General features: G+C 36.7%; 1 protein-coding gene across 1 annotated transcript in view; it reads right to left on the bottom strand.

Moving 5' to 3' along the window:
* Positions 1 to 13,318: 13,318 nt before the first annotated feature.
* Positions 13,319 to 17,987, bottom strand: part of OTOGL (otogelin like) — a 194,923-nt gene continuing 190,254 nt past the window's right edge. Inside the window, exons 54-55 of the mRNA XM_078150389.1 lie at positions 16,661 to 16,740; positions 13,319 to 15,288 (exon numbers count right to left, since the gene is read on the bottom strand). Coding sequence (XP_078006515.1) covers positions 15,088 to 15,288; positions 16,661 to 16,740 — 281 coding nt within the window. The 3' untranslated portion in view covers positions 13,319 to 15,087. The remainder of the gene's footprint in view (positions 15,289 to 16,660; positions 16,741 to 17,987) is intronic.

Below are 17,987 nucleotides of genomic sequence, written 5' to 3'. Positions count from 1 at the left end.
TCTGGAAAGAAGTTTTATACAGATCAATTACACAAATGCATTTTTTTAGCTTCAAAATAAAATTCTTTTTGAATTTGGGGGGAGAGATTAAGCGAGTCATCAAGAAAACATGAAACTGATTACTTTCAATTGATGTTATCACCTGGAGATTTAGACTGAATAAATTATCTTTAAATGCATTATATAAGCTGATAACCCATATGATCCACCATTCAAGACATTTAGCAAAACAAGCACTTTCTAACAAGTCACGAACTTTTGCTACTAAAAGCTGTAAAATCAAGTATAAAGGGTAGATAAGTAATAACACAAATTATCAGGCAATTACATACAGAGTTACGTTGTGCTGAGAGAAAGCATTCAAACATAAATTACAGGAAATCTAGCCATACACCCACATGCAGCTACAGGGGAAGATTGTGTGGCAAACATTCTTAAAAGACCATCTTTAGGGGAAAAAAATACCTTATGAATACAATTCAAACTTGAACGATGTTCACACCCAACATTCATTTAAATTCCATTTGTTTCTAAAATTCATCCTATAGCATTAAGAGCATATTTCCTTGGAAACCCAACTTCTTTGGAACCTTAAATTAAGTAGAAAGCTGTAAATAAAGAAAAGTAAACACTACTGTGTTAACCAAACACTTATCATTACTGCAAATACCAGTTTAATCATGACTATCCTCCAGGGTCAGTTTTAAAACAACTTCAAACCCCCCAATTTCTTCCAATTAAATCTTATTTATCCCCTGAGAATCAGATGTTTATCTCCTAAAACACAATCTAGTTAGAAATAAATATCAATACCCCAGGACACAAATTTGTGAACACTAAACCTGGTTCATTTTCTAAACAGATTGGCTATTCATTTGCAGCTAACGTCTAAAAACTGAGTCCTACATATTACAAGTATTTTGAAAGCTTCTGAACTGGAGTCATATTTTGAAAAATTTAGGTGGAAAAAATTCATAGATTTAGAACTGAAAGAGACCAGAGAAGTCATCTAATCTAATCCACTCTTTTTACATATGAAGAAACTGAGACTCCTCCCAAGTTATTAAGTGACTTGTTCAAGGTCACTTAGGTATCTTAGACATAGCTCCTCTGCCTCAGAATCTAGTCCTCTCTCCACTGCACCTCACTGCTTGGGGATGTTCAATGCTTGCTTGTCACTTTAAAAAATATTTTAGTTCAAATTTCTGATTTCATTAGTGTAGGGAAACAAAGGGGTGGGGAAAGAACTTCATCAAAGCATGTGATGTCTGTTCTTGTACTTCTAATCTTAGTTGCCCAGACCACTGAGGAGTTAAAGGACTTGCCTAGGGTCAGTCAACCAGTATGTGTCAGAGGTAAAGTGTGACTCCTGCTCTTCCTGGTTTCAAAGCCATCGCTGCTCCACTGTTGTCTCAGAGAGTCAAAGACAGTTTTGGGGGGAGTACAGAACTTTGATTTCATAGTTGTGGAAAACTCCTTCCATGGAATGCTGATCTGCAGGTGGGCATCTTGCCTGTAATGGATAGTCTTAGAGAGCTGTCTGGGGCACTGAGAAGTTGTGACTTTCCTAAGTTTATGTCGTCATTATATGTCTGACTGCAAGGTCACCCTTCTCAGGCAGCCTTTTTATACTCATGTTACACATAAACACTCGATTTGAATTTAAATCTAAATCCAAATTTCCAAATGATAGAGGCATGCCTCTCTTTCAGAAACAAAGAGCAACCTTCTAAAGTCGGAAACAGTGAAGAAAGATCCTAGTACCATGTCTATAGAGCTGAAACAAACTTCAGAGACCACCTTGTCCTAAAGAAGAAAGAATGTATCTGTGTATGTGTATGCATGTGTTTTTGTGAGTGTAGATATGTGTATGTGTGTATGTGTATATGTGTGCATGTACATATCAGTCAGGAAGACCAGGTTCGAGTTCTGCCTGTGATAGATGCTGGCTGTGAGTGAGCAAATCCTTCATAACTCTAAGAAACACTGTAACTAATTTGCATAGAGAATGCTGAGCTGCATTGCTAGAGGGCACTTTTTTCCTTCTGGAGTTCCTTATACCTGTATATTCACAGGTCCACTCCCCAGCCCTGTTGGTAAGGAAAAGGACTTGAGAAGACAGTGAAAGTGTGGAAGACATGGAAGTCTCATCAGCCTAAGCAGCTGTTCCTGGTCCCACTTTGGTCCACATGCTCACCCTCAGCACCTTTCTCCTATCCTGCCAGTTCCCCAGGTGGGACCAATTTCCCTCTCTTTCTGAGGATCAAGCTAAGCAGGATGATGATCCTCACTCAGCTCCTGTTCTGCTGCCACAGTTTGGGGGAAAAGGGGGAGAAGGTGCAGCTGCTGGGGTTGAGAGAGATTGAGCAACCCCTAACCCCCGCTTTATGTTTCCTTCAAGAGCTCTCCCTGGCTGCGCCATCGAGAGCCTAGGTATCTCCTTTCCTTTACCTGCTTCCTTAAGCTGCCCACTCACCTCAATTCCTGTTCCTTCAGCAGCTGCCTGCTCTGTTTGGGCCATTGCTGCCTCTCTCCCTTTGTTGGGTTAATTAAGGGAAGGTCTCCATGGAGACTGGGAAGCAGCCAGCAAGGAAGAATGAGTAGGAGTTAATGGAAGAAAAAAAATCCACTGACATGAAAAAGAATGATAATCTGGAAGGGGTTGGGGAGAGTACAACATTAGTACCTGATGGAAAGCAGACACATCATATTCAAGGACATGGAAAACTCAAGTAACAGCTAGTTTGGGATTGAGAAGCACAGATCTTTGAATGAAGCCATATGCCAATCTCCAATTCTATCATCAGGAAAAAGGGGGGAAAAATAACCACCTATAACCTGGCTAATAGTTTTGTCCTGAATAGCTGACATTTACACTAAGCTTCACATTTTTACAGAGTGCTTTACTGTTATCTCATATGAGACTCAGTATACTCTTGAGGGGCAGGAATCATAGCTATTATTATTATTCCCATTTTCCAGATGGTGAAACTGAGAGTCAGAAAGGTTAAGAGCATTGCTCAGGGTCAATAACTGAGGTGAAATTCAAGCTCCAAATATTCAGTGTGCAAGCCAAGCTATCATGCGCTCTACTACACTATATCTTGCTGTAAAAAAGAATGACAGTATCATTCTCTATTATCTAAATTAACTATTAGCTTTTTTAACAAGGATTTTCATGTAAATTTTCAGGTGAATTGAATATCATATTCATATGCAATATATTGTATATATTGCATATCATATTCATATGCAATATATTGTATATATTGTATGTTATTTATAAATATATAATTAATATATCTATATAATATATTCTATTTATGTAATAAATATATAAAACATAATCTAATAATATTACTAGAGATAATGTATTCTAATAAAGATAACATATTCTATGCAGAACTAAGCCATTCAACTTTTAGTTAACCATTTTTTTGTTGCAACTCTGAATTAATTCATAATCAGCATTGTAATTGCCTTTTGAACCAAGCAGCCTACACTGTTTGGAGTTTAGGCCAGCCTCTTCACAAGATTTTGTGCACACCACTAGACTAGATTTCCCTGGCTGGTGGGCCAATGTTTATTCATCAGCTCACCAAAAACATGCTCTGAAATTGGCTATCCCAGCCTCTTTTTTGACCATACAGCACACTCCAGTGCTTTGGATTCTTGGAGACTTATAGAGAGGAGGTAATATAGTATGATGGATAAAGGGGAAAACTTTGAAAACATGAAGATCTGGGCTTATGTCCAGCCTTAGACACAGACTAGCTATGTGACTCTAGAGAATCAGAGCCTATGAATTTCCTGATAAGTATGGACTGCAACTGATGTGCCTTTGTATCGACTGAGCCTGAAATATAATAGGTAGTTAATACATGCTTGCTGATTTACTGGTTAAATAATGTTTGGGCACAGTGAGCTTTTGTGCACCAAAAGACAAAATCATAGGTCTGAAATACAGAAAGAGAGAGAGAGACAGACAGACAGGAAGGACTGAAGGAGTTAGGTCTTGTAGGTGATGGGAGAGAATGGGAATTAGTATGCACAAAGTATAGGAGGTTGGCTTTGGCAAAAGAGGAAGGCTATTTTCTCCTCTGAGGGAGAAAAGAGAGGCGAGGAGGATAGGTTTTGAACTTGGAGAAAGTGAGATGAGAGAAACGAGAGAATGCTTAATGAATATCCTCAGCTGAGTACCGCACTAGATATATGTTCTCTGATCCTGGGCCATCTGGAAGAAAGAGGGTCATCCTAGTTCTCAGGAGCTCAGTTTCCTTACCTACAGATTTGGGAGGTTGGATTGAATCATCTCTAAAGTCCTTTGACAGGATTATAGATTTAGCGCTGGTAGAGATAATAAAGGTCATATAACCGCCTCATTTTATAGATGAGAAAACTGAGACCCAGAAAAATCAGTGACTTGTCTAAGACCACATAGGTGATAATGTAGAGATACACTGTTCATTCTTCCTCTCCTTCTCTCTCTCTCTGTCTCCCCCTCCCTCCCTCCCTTCCTCCTTTTCTCTCCCTTCCTTCTCTCTTCTTCTTCCCCTGCCCTCCCTCTCCCTCTTCACTCACACTCTCCTCTCTCTGTCTCATCTCCCTTTGTACTGGATCCTTTCCCTCTGCCTACAAATAGGCTCATCGATCCAAAAGTGTTTTCCTTGAATTTGCCCCCTCAAACTACCACCCTAGATATCTTGTGTCTTTCACAGCTTAACTTCCAGAAGGAGTAGCCTATACTTCCTATCTCCACTTCTCAGATCCATGCTACCTGGCTTTCAACACTCCACCATTTTATTGAAATGGTTCCTTCTAAGGTTATCAAGAATAGCTTTTTCTAAGTCTTTATCTCTGTCTTTATGTATCATTTTATGTGGTTGACCTTTTCCTTAGACATATTTCTTTTTCTCCATGATACTGCCATCTCCTGTGTTTTTCTCCCATTCAATCAATGAAATATGTCTACCTGCTCCTCCTCAGTCTCTTGCTAGTTATATTCCCTTTCAATTCCAAGAACAGGTTTCTCTCTAAAGCTAGAACCTCAGGCATTTTGTTTTCCTTCACTATGCTCTCTGTGCTGGTGATTCTACCAATTGCTATGACTTTAGTGATTGCTAGATCAATATATCTAGCCCCAATCTCTCCATTGCACTTCAGTCTCATATTTGCAACTGTCTAATGTACATTTTCACCTGAATGTCCTGTCAGTGCCTCAAAATTTAAATACCCAAAGTTGAATCTATCAAATTCTTTTCAAACCTGTCCTAATTTCCAGCTTGCCACTTCTCTTGGTCATATAACCATCTTCTTAAGTTACTCCAGGCTTAAAACTTTGGAGTCATCTTTGACTCTTACATTTCCCCCATCCCACTTGTACTTGTACTAGGGAACCATTTAATTTTGTCTTTGTATCCTCAGTGTATAGTGTATGTTTAAAAAATGAATGAATAAATGATCTTCCTGTCTTAAGTCACTCCTGTCAGCCAATTCATCTTCCATACAGCTGCCAAAATGATACTCTTAAAGCATAGGTATGACCATGCCAGTCTTCTGGTAAAAAAATATTCCCTATCCAAACGGAGCCAGATTTATAGAAATAAGAGCCATTCCCCAATTGATAAATGGTCAAAGGATATGAACAGGCTGTTTTCAGAAGAAGACATCAAAGGTATTAATAGTAATATGAAAAAATGTACTAAGTCATTAATAATTACAGAAATGCAAATTAAAACAACTTTGAGGTACCACCTCACACCTATCAGTTTGGATAACATGACAGAAAAGGAAAGTGACAAATGCTGGAGGGGACATGGAAAAATAGGTACACTAATGCATTGTTGTGAACCAGTTATGAACTGGTCTAGCCATTCTGGAGAATAATTTGGAACTATGACCAGTGGGCTGCAAAACTCTGTATACTCTTTGACCTAGCAATCTGCTGCCATCTGTAACCCAAAGAGATCAAAGAAAAAAAGAGAGGAACTACATGTACAAAAATCAAATAGTGGCAAAAAAATTGGAATTTGAGGATATGCCCAACTGTTGGAGAATGGCTAAACAAGTCGTGGCATATGATTCTAATGGAATACTATTGAGCTGCAAGAAATTAAGGGGGTGGTTCCAGAAAAACCTGGGAATATTTTTATGAACTGATGCAAAGTACAGTGAGTAGAATCAAAATAATGTACAGTAATAATAATCCACTGTGAAAGACTTAGTTACTTTGATCAATACAATGATCCATGACAATTCCAAAGGACTGTCATAATAAATGCTAACCACCTCCAGAGAGAAAACTAATAAAGTCTAAATGCAGATTGAAGCTCTTTTCCATTTTTCTTTTTTTTTTGCAACATGGTTAATATGGAAATATGTTTTTATGACTTCAGTGCAGAATGCATATCATGTTGCTTACCTTCTCAATGGATAAAGGAGGGAATGGAAGGAAGGAGAGAATTTGGAACTGAAAATTTTAATGTTTAAAAAAAACTTTAATGCTGCTCTGAAAAAAAATGTTCCTTATCATTTCTGTGATCAAAGAGAAACTGAATTGGCAACACAGCCCTTCATAATCTGGCTCTAGGATACCTTTCCTGGCTTATTAAGTACTATTCCCCATTCACACATTTTACTTTTAAGCCAAACTGGCCTACTAGTCCTTTCTTGTATGTGGCAAATGGTATCTTGACTTTACATAGGCTTTCCACCTGTGCCTGGAATATCCTCCATCCTCACCTCATCCTCCTAGAAACCCTAGCTTCCTTTGCAATTCAGTTCAGGTGCTGCCTCCTACATAAAGCCTTCCCTTATGCCCAGAGCTGCTAGGAACCCATCCCAGGGTTGCTTTGTGTATTTTGTTTTAACTTCATATGTAAGTTTCAGTTCCCTTGAAAGAATGTAGGCTTCTTGAGGGCAGGGACTAATTCATTTTTGGTTTTGGATCCCTGTTGCCTGGTATATAATAGGCACTTGTCATTGTTATTTGATTGATTCTTATTTCCCTAATTCAAATGACACAACTTAAATATCATTTTTGAGGGATTTGCAAATCTGTGACTAAGTCACCTAAGTACTGTCAGTCTGGAAAAAAAGTAAAGTTTGTATATGATTTACAAGCTTGCTATAATCTGCTACTACAAGATTGAAGAGGATTTTTTTTCAAGTATTTTATGTTTAACATACAGTTTCTTAGCCTCTGTCAGAGTCTAAAAAAATTCACATTTGGGGTCTAGAGCAGGAACATGTTTATGTTCTCAATGCAAACATTAAAAAACTCAATAGTATTTTGAACTGAATCAGTGGTACCACCTTTCTACATTTCTTGTGTCATTGTTTCTATTTCTTAGGAATCTATTCCAATTACCTCTTTCAAAGATATTTTACTCATAACTTTCTCACAAAAATAATACTTTCATTAGCGGAGAGGATAGTAGACATGTTGAGCCAGATCTCTTTCACAGCATTAGGGGAAAGTTATTATTACTAAAGAGTTCACAAACTATATTATGTGGAATGAATTATCTGGGGTAAAATAAAACATGGGTTAATAGCCTTTTTCACCCACATTCTCTAAATGTGATACCAAATAATTGGTGGTCTTTCACATGGCTGAAAGTAGATTGGCTTCACTGGTTTTGTTTTTGTTTTTTTAAGTGCAACCTTTCCTATATATTTAGTGTCAACTTTTTTCTCTCACGCATTCACATACCTACATTAAAATCAAGTGATTTCAACAGACCTTTTCCAATGATTATACATTTAAGTGTACCAAATAGGCAATTTTTTTTTAACTTAGAGTATGTCCAGTATATTTAGTATAGTGTTCTTGGCTTTAAGAATTCCCAATTATAAACTGGATTCATTTCTATCAAGATTCTCCTCCCTCTTTTCAACTGGATTAATTTCCCTATCACAAAAACAACAAATATATTTTCTAACATTGTCCTAGCCCCATGGAGGATTGGAATTATTTTCTTATAATATTGGATTATAACACTCATTATATTTGTAAATAAGTCATAATATAATTATGAATGTAAGTTAAAGCTCTTGAACTTATAAGTATATTCCTTTCTCTGGAACTTTGCTTCTGATATTTCCCACACCTGTAATATTGCCCTCCACCAATCTGTTAAATTTCTATCAATTCCTAAGAGCCAAATTTGAGTTCCATTTCCTCCAAAGGGTCTTCACTGATTCCATCCATCGACCCCCAAGTGGTTAACATCCTTGAGTTGATGTCAAGCCTTACCTGATTGATCTCCAAGCCATTGGTGTTTAGGCGATGGGGTGCAGACCCATTTCTGACAACCCTGTCACATGTTGTTGAGAGCCGTTCTGAAGCTCCCCCTCTACATTTAGAGTTCAGCACTTTCAGTACTAAGGCTCCCTTACTCCTCCACCCCCTAGTTGGGGGGTGGGGGAGGAGAGGGAAAATGAGTGCCTTTGCCTTCAACAAACCTAAACTGTTTGGTGGAAAGACAATGTTATTTCTTTCAGGGAGATCACGTCTGAGTGATCTACTAGAGTTACTTGAAAGTGTAAATAAGCTGCTGGATAAGGGAAACCATTGGATGTAATTTCTTTTAGTCCTTAAAAAAAAGCCTTTGGTTCACAGTAAAGGCTTAAAAAAATTGTCACCATGGAATTGAAGGGAACAGATAGGGAGGTGGTTCAGAGATAGGAAACAGAATAGGGAGAAGTGGGCACTTTTCTGGATGTAGTATAAATAGCAGGGTCCCCTAGGGATCAGCGCTAGGGTCAGTCTCACTAATGAATGATGTGTAAAGGATTACATTGTTTAATGCCCCACATTGCAAAGGATACTGAGTGCTTCTGGGTATTGAAATGCTAAGCTGATGGTTAACTGCAGGAAAATCTTGAACAGGGATGAGTGAAGCAGCTGAGTGGTATAGTGGGCAAAGTACTGGGTTTGGTGTCAGGGACATGTGAGTTTGTATCTTGCTTCAGTCTCTTCTGTGCTGTGTGACCCTAGACAAATCAGTTAACCTCCCTCAGCCCCCTTTCCTCATCCCCAAAATGGGATGATAATGTGATGATCAGATAAGATGGTGTATATGAAGAGTTTTGCAAACCATAAAAGGCGCTATGTAAATGATAGCTATTATTATCATTAGTATTGGCTTCAATACCAGCAAGTATAGGGCAATACACATCAAACAGTCAATAAATATTTAAGTGCCTATGATGTGCCAGGACTGTGCAAAGGGTTGGAGATACAAAAAGAGGCAAAAGGTAAAGGAGAAATGATACAAATTCAGCTTAGAATATCTTGAACTCTAAGCTTATTTATGGTTAAGGATCAGAATCTATCAGTATTTTAAATTATACATATATCCCAATGTGCTCCTAAAACCAATAACTTCAAAAAATTTTCTTGAAGACAGTCATAGAAAAGAAATATAAGCATTAACAGACACTGACCCTAGGTTTTAGGAATTTTAAATTTCAAAATTCTAAGATTAAAGAGATGATCCAATTACTAGATTATTGAAGAAGAATAGAGGCTCTAAAAATGAAATTTAAACTCCATAATCACAATTTATCTCAATGGGAGAGGAGATTTTTGGTTTGTTTGTTTGTTTTTAAATCAGTATGACTGTACAGGAAGCTCTCTGATGAGCCCAAATTTTAAAAGGATATGTAATGAACAAAAAAAAAAAGTGGAAGGAAGTTACATAGAGAATAATGCAAAGGGGATAAATGTATAGGCAAAGAAGGCTTATTAGGATAGTTCAGGGAGGTTAAAGCTTGAACTAAGCTGCAGTTTGCAAAATATATTAAACACAACAATATCTGCCTCCCATTTTTACCCATTTCTGGCAAAACAAAACAAAACAAAAGAAACCAAATAAGCAATAGAGGGAGGTAATAGAGCAGATAGCAGATGGGATATTTATTAGATTGAGCTCAATTGTTTTGTATGGGCTAGGGGGAGACATCCTATATTTGTTAGCTCTAGTGCAGGGCTTCTTAAACCTTTTCCACTCCCAACACCTTTTTGCTGTCTGGCAGAGTTTGTTGGCATTGCATGGCTGGAGGACACACACAGTGCAAAGTGTGCATGCTTTGTGTTCAGAACCAAGGCTGCACTGAAGCTTTGTGATGCAACATCAGCAAACACTGCCAGAAATACCTTGGATTCAAGCATTTGATTTTTAATTAACTTTGGTTGTTGCACATTCAGAAACCTTTTACTGATGACAAATTTCCTGTGACCCCACATAGGGTCATGACCCACAGTTTAAGAAGCACTGCATCTAGTGTGTATGAGAATTCTTAATTTAAGAATTCTCATTTATGAGACCAGGCAAAACAAAAATGAAGCGATCCTTCCCCTTAAATAACTTACTTTCTAATAAGGAGATACAGATACATGGAGATATAGACACACAAGGAAATATATATACACACACATATACATAAATATACTTATTTTTATATACACATGTATATATCATATATATCTTTTACCCAGATATCTATACCTATATATCTTCTTATTAGTTTTACATATATATATGTACATATACATATGAGATAGATAAACAGATAAGAGATAGAGAGACAGACAGAAAGATAGATAGAGCAGTGAGGGGAATTTTAGTCTGAATAATCATAGGGATAGTAAGATTGTGTATGGAGCAACCAATTCATTAAAAAAAACCAGGTATCAACTCATAAAGAAATTAATGCAAAATGAATAATTTTAAGAATTCTGAGAAGCAGTTTTCATACCCAAAAAGACTCAGTCATGCTACATAAGTATTCCATATTGAGATTACTTTAGCTATAAAGTGCTAACTGCTGAATATTCAAGTGTTTTTTAATGAAATGAATATAACACATAACATATAACAATTTACAACTCTTACAAGTGAAAAGGGGAGTTTTAGAAAGAGGATAATTTTCAGAAGTCAGCAGGAACTCCTTCCTACAAGGCCACAACAATTTAATTAAATTGTGGGCAGCACATTCCACATTTAAAAAAAAAAAACCCACCAACACCAATACTCCCCTTCCTAAAGTCAAGCGTTTTCTCTCCTCTTTGAAATGTTTCCCGTTACACACTATTTGAGTTTGTTTTTCCATAATACTTCATGTACGGGCGGTGGAGGTGGGGGTGGCAGAGGAGGTACCTTTGGTTTTTTATGCTGAAGTCATGATTCAGTGACACATATTGATAGTGATCATTACAATGTGCTGCATCTGGTAAAAATAGCTGTTGTTTCCATAGTACTTTTAGGTCTGCAAAGTGTCTTTCAGACATCATTTCATTTAATCTTCACAACAACTATCTGAGGTAGGTGCTTTTATTATCCCTATTTTACATCTGAGGCAGCTGAGGCTCAGAGGAGTTTAATGGTTTGGCCAGGATTACATATCCAGTAGCAGGACTTGAACCCAGGTCTTAATGATACTGAAGCCACCTGAGTAGCCTCAAAATATCCATTATGCCTTGCTGCAACTTAATCTAATAAGCACACTGGTAAGCAAAAAACGAGAATTTTGGGGATAGCTCCAACCATAGAAAATGATTCTTCTTAACAGAGAGATGATTTTCTGCCTAAGGATGGAGGTAGATTTGGAGTAATGCTCACAAAGTACAGGTTGCTTCTGGCATTTGTCCACATGGTAAAAAGAAGGAGAAAGTGGGAAAGATCAGGTTAACTTAACTGAAGCAAAGCCAGAAAGAGAGCAGAGAGATGAAGGAAGTAATTCAGGCTGAGGTTAACCAAATATGCTAAAGAAAATTCCCACTAGATTTGATTGTTAATCATGGGATGACTTTCAAACACACAGCAAAATAGTTTCTATTACAGATGGAATTTACATTACAAATAAAAATATATCATAATGCATAGGAACACAAAGGATTTTCAAGTAATTTTTATTGATTTTTTTTTCTTTGAGGTCAAACACAAGTTGATTACAAAACATATGGACACATATAATTTACAAGTTAAATCAAAATGGATTGCTTAAAAATGATTTATATCATAATTTAATGTTTCAGAGTGTTGCATTTTTCTCATTTTGATCAAGATTTTTCTTTTTTTGTGAGGGGAGGGAGAAATTAGACCTGTGATTTCACTGACATATGAAACTTTCAGAGAGAAAACTCCTTCTACCAATGTTGGATGGTACCTGATCTACAACTTAGAATCAGAGAGCTGACTGAGGCACTGAAAGATTGAGACTAGTCCAGAGTCTCAGTGGCAGAACTTGAACCCAAGTCTTTCTGACTCCAAGGCCATTTTTCTGACCATGATACATGGTCTCTAGATAAAAAGTAAATTCTATTTGAACATTGCATTCCAAGTTTTCTTGGGAGGATTTTTTATAACACGAATCACAGAAATCCGTAATTTAAAAGAAAAACATTTCATTTATAAACTCTTCACTGAATAATCCCTGTTAACTATAACTCAAGGGGAACTGTGGAATTTTTGTACCATTAAGGATTTTGACTGACATTGGTTGGGGGTAGGGGAGTACCCATACCAATGAAATCACAGATCTCATATATATATATACACACACACATGCATATATGTATGTGTATATATAATATATATATATATACACACACATGCATATATGTATGTGTATATATATGTATATATATATATGTATATATATATATGTATGTATGTATATATATTTGTTAAATAATGAGAGGTATCATCAATATGAGAGGCAGCCAGGCCTGCTGGATAGAAGGCTCATCTTGATGTCAGGATAACCTAGATTAAAGGCTTCTACCTCTGAAGCATGCTGGCTATGTGACCATTAACTTCATGGTGCCCTAGAGCCTTGGTCACTCAGTGAGACTATCACTTACAGAATAGTAGCCCAGTCAGCGGAGATAGGTTTATCACTGGAAATTCCTAACATGGATCTAATCACATGTCCAGATATAATAACAATAATAATAATAAATGATAATAATGGATACATGCTACTGCTATGCTAAAATATAGAGGAATTATAATAATTGTAATACATAGGTGAGTTCCTTTCCAATGTTAAAATTCTATGATGTCCTATGCCTTTTGAAATTTTAAAATAAGATTTTATATATACATTTGTGAAAGCTTTTCTTTCTACAGAAACAAACACACATGCACACACACATGCACACACGCACATGTGCACACGCACACATGCACCAGAATGACTAATCTTCTTAGTATGCAAGGCCACATAATATAATGTTTGGAGATCTAGCCTCAGAGTCAGTAAGACATGGTTCAAGTCATTCTCTGACTCACACTGGCTGTGAGACTCTGGAGAGGACTCTTAACATCTCTGTACTCTCTGGTAACTCCCTGGGTCTATAAACTTTAGAGCATGTGCTGTCCTGCACTGGGAGAGAGGACTTCTTCACCCACACAAATGAAATCACAGGCTTGCTTCCTTCCTAGCACTGCTCCCACTAAGTTTCTACAAGTTGTTTTTTCTGCTAAAAATGACTTTGAAGTTAAACGGAGATTTCCTATAAAAACACCAGTGGTTTATAGAGAGTGTATATAACAATGTCCAGCTCTTCCATTTCTTTCTCTTCAGCCAAGGTCATTTTATTGTAACCAAACACTTTTTTTTCACTTACTCTAAATACTGAGTTATTGAATATAAAATAAAAACATTAATTTTAGGAGAAAATACATATCTGTACCAAGCACAATCATTTTAACTGTTGATTTAAAGGCACAACCTTCTATTGCAGAAGCATTAATACATTCAAAGAATCTTATCCCGATCTCTCATCACATCTCCCAACTCAGAGAAAGCAGCGTAAGCTTCAAAAAATGAACTCCACATGATCTTGTACAGTCTATATATACATCTTAAAAATGGATGTCAGTTTCTAAGTTCTCTAGGCTACTTATCAAGTATATTAAATAATAATAATATACATAATACCAGGGATTTCATGGTATAAAAATAAACGTACAAGATTTTCCTCCTCCCCATGCCTGCTGAGGATGCATTTCCCAACCCTATTTCCCAGTATATACTATATGTATTTATCTCTATCTGTGGGATTTTCATTGGTTATTTTCAAAGGCACTGGAGCTGACAGTTTGAAATATACATACTTTTAACTCTTTACAAATGGAGACTCCAGTGGCTAATTCCGCAGTGTATTAGAAACTGCAAGTCCTGGGATACAAGAGAAAAGATCTGCTTAAACTATGTCACTACCTACTTGGGTAATACTGGGCAAGTCAATCTCCCAATCAATTGACAAGCATTTATTATTAAGTGCTTACACTGTGCCAGGCATTGTGCTAAATGCTAAAGATAACAAAAGAAAAAGCAAAAAGAACCCCTGCCCTAAGGAACTAACATTCTAATGGGGGAGACACGTATATAAAAAGATGCACATAAGAGACATACAGAGAAAATGGGAAATAACTGTAGAAAGAAAGGCATTTAGGCTTTCAAAAATAAAAAAAGAAGAATGATTTAACTAAGTGACCTCAAAAGCTCCTTACAATGCTAATATTATATGATCTTATGATTCTGTAAGTCTGTAAAGTCTGATTAAATTACCAATCTAGAAGCTAATTTTTACCCACTGTACTTAAATGGAATAAAAAGTAGAGATTTGGGGATATTAAGTAACACTGGCTTTTGCTTCCCAGGTTCATACAATGGGAGATAAAATTTCATTTAAGATGACTTAAACTCCAATTAAGTGAAATGGAGAGTTTCCCCAAATTATGTTCCAGTCAATGCAAAATTGATCTGAAGTTACTGCTTTTTAAAATCGTATACATAATTATATTTCAGCATCACATAGGAAAGTAGTTTTATTGAAATGGACAGCACAATACTCTGAAATATACACTAAATAAAGGAAAAAGTAATTTTACTATAGTAACTTAGGGCATTTGCAGTCAGTAATAAAATTGTGGAGTACAAGCTTTGATAAGTTTGTTAATGTAGAAAAAAAAAAGGTGTAAACCTCTCCAGTGATATGAAAATAACAACTAGCTTTAATGGTCATTATGAGGATAGGGAGGGGTTTTTTGTTTGTTTTTAATCCAGAGTTCATTTCCATTGACATGAGCATTCTACCGGCTCTTGAATGGTATATGTAACTTCTGAGCCATTTCCTGAGCAGTAGAGAGGCACATTCACGTTCCGCACTCCAGTTTCCCGACAACATTTGCAGAATCTGAAATGGCTATCAATATTGACATTGTAGATGGTAGCAGATGGGCATTTCCCATCACAAGAAGCAACACTTATCTGTTACAGAAAGGGAAGAAGAAATGTGAGTCCATGAGAAGTTCCATTTTCACCATTAGTGAAAGAATGAGAGATAACCCTAAATTGTGCTATGTCTAAAATACCATTCAAAGATAACCATTTGATGTGTTCAACACTCCAGTATTTTATGGAGGTAGGTAATGTAATGTCTGCTCACTGGTTAGGAGACCTGGCAGACTTTCATAATGGCCTGTCTCTAGTCCTGATGGCTGGTTGGAGCCACTAAAAAGTCAGAACGACTTGGTATCATTTTCTGCCAGTCCCTTCACTAATTATTACAATTCTCAGATGTCTATGTCTGCTGGCAGATTCCAGAAAATAAGTTAAAAAAAAAAGAAACATGACCAGGATAAGCAAGTCAAAGAAAATTAACTCCCACATCAAGTAAAATAACACTAACTGGCACATATGAGTCAGAAAAAAATGTTAAACGATAAAGCAAGTATGACATGGGTACAAATTAATCAGATTATAACATATAGGAACTCCAACAAATGAGTCTGTTGTAACCAGAATTATACCACTCCCTATGAAAGCTGTGGAAAACTTAGAAAGTGTTTTCAATACAAGCATCAAAATGGTAATTGATTGGAAAGTAAGGGAAAGTTAAAGGAATTTGTTCTTTTTATCTAAAAAAGAATTGCCACAAGATAGGAAAATCATTTAGCTGTCATTTCTCAGGTAGAGAGAACTCTCAGGTGAGGAAATTCCCTCCACCAATTCAGATCATTCTTTGCAACTTTTAAACAGCTTCAAACAGTTTCCTGGGGTTACAGCAAGGGTAAGCAATTTGCCCAGTCCGTATTAGAAGTAAGACATAAACCCAGGTCCTCTCTGCTTCTCTGTTGCTTGGTCTAAATCTCTCGTTCTCCCTTTTTCTCTTTGCCCCTCTCCTCACTCTATTTCTGTTTTTCTACTCTCTCGTTTATGGCTTCTGTTTGATGTTGTTGTCCATTTCAGCAAAGAATAATTCATACTTCCACACATACTTTCTTTGAAGATATTAATCATTTTAATTGAAGAATAATCCCAGATTGGGGCTCCAAACAGCCATACATAATATAATGGAGAGAGTTCTGGATTGGGAGTCAAGGCATAGAGATTTGAATCCTGGATCTACCCCTTCTTAGTTTGTGATCAAGAAAAGATTAATTCAAAAATCTGGGTCCCAGGTTATTCATCTATAAAAAGTGGATAATAAAACTGGTGCTTATCTACCTTAGAGCTGCCATGAAAAAAGCCCGTCACGAAGAAGCACTATAAAAATATGAGCTGTTATTATTACACATCTATTTGTCTCCTGGAAAGAAATGTCCAGAGTTAAACAAGAACAGTGATTTTGCATACTCACAGGACTTTGACTTGTGCAATCTTGTTTTTTTATGGTTGTTTTTACTGTTACTTTCTGGCACATTCTTTCTTCCCTTCTGCCTGTTAAAATAAAGGAAATATTTGTTATTTCAACATATCATATTGGAATCTTTGTGACAATAGAACACATTTATTTCAACAATTTCTCTGCACTTAAAATTTTATTCACATCAGTTCATTGATTTTCATTTACTACTTATTCTAATACCAATGATCTCATAGTAATTCTTATACTGATGCACAAGAATATTTTCACACCTTTAGTGACTTCCATCTAGAATGTTGTTCATATTTTTATAGGATTTAAAAGACTGAAGGTTGTATCTGAATTTAGAACAAATGCATTTAAATACACCTTAAGCCATCTTTCCCATCCCATCTAGTAGTACAACTTAAATCTACTGCCATACACTCTGCTAATAACTGATTCTCATCACATGGAACAGTACTTCCAGACTGAACTAGACCGCAGGAAAATATCCTAGAAGAAGGGTAGAGTCAATTCACTTGCCTTTGAAACTCCCTCCCTGGGGCCATGCAACTTTGAATGATAAGTGACTGAACAGAGTTTAGCTAGGCCCAGGCCTCTGGTCAGACCATCAAGCCATGCTTCATTCTGTTCACCCAGGCTATCTTGCCATCTTCCATGATGCCACACATATGATCTGCCCCTCCCTACCTCGGATCAAGTCATCATCTTTGCAACTATCCAGACACTCCTCTATGTGGATACCACTCCTGTTAAACTCCTGGTGAGGATAGATTGTCTCACATTTGTATTTGTATCACCCTTGCTTAGGACAATGACTGGGATATAGTACGGGCATAGTAAAAGCTTATTTATTATGCATGCATATGCATGAATGTAATAATACATCTGTGGCAAGAATAGCCAGGCAACCAAAGAGCCAAAATGCTAACCCTCATATCGCTATTAGCATTTTATTGATGCCTCTATATTTATGAATGCAATTTTCACACAACAACACTAAATTGTAAAGGATGTGAATCAAATTTGGTAAGCTACATATGAACGAATGGGGAGTTATAGTTAAAAAGGGAGCCTATATGAGCCAAGATAACTAATCTAGAAACAATTAAAATAGAAATGAGAGCAATGTTGCAGCTGATCCAGAGAGCAAAGGAGAAATGATCATAGGATCATAGATTTAGCTTTTGAAGGGATCTTGGAGGTTTCATTTCACAGATGACGATGCTGGGACCCAGATGGGTTAGGTAATTATTTGCCTAAGCTAATCAGTGCCTGGAGTTGAAAATGAGGGCCTGTGATTTGAAACGAAGTTTCC

The sequence above is a fragment of the Phascolarctos cinereus genome, unplaced genomic scaffold (assembly GCF_003287225.1).
Source record: "Phascolarctos cinereus isolate Bilbo 61053 unplaced genomic scaffold, phaCin_HiC Scaffold_1;HRSCAF=81, whole genome shotgun sequence".
Lineage (NCBI taxonomy): Eukaryota > Metazoa > Chordata > Mammalia > Diprotodontia > Phascolarctidae > Phascolarctos > Phascolarctos cinereus.
This window is presented reverse-complemented; position numbering and strand designations above follow the sequence as displayed.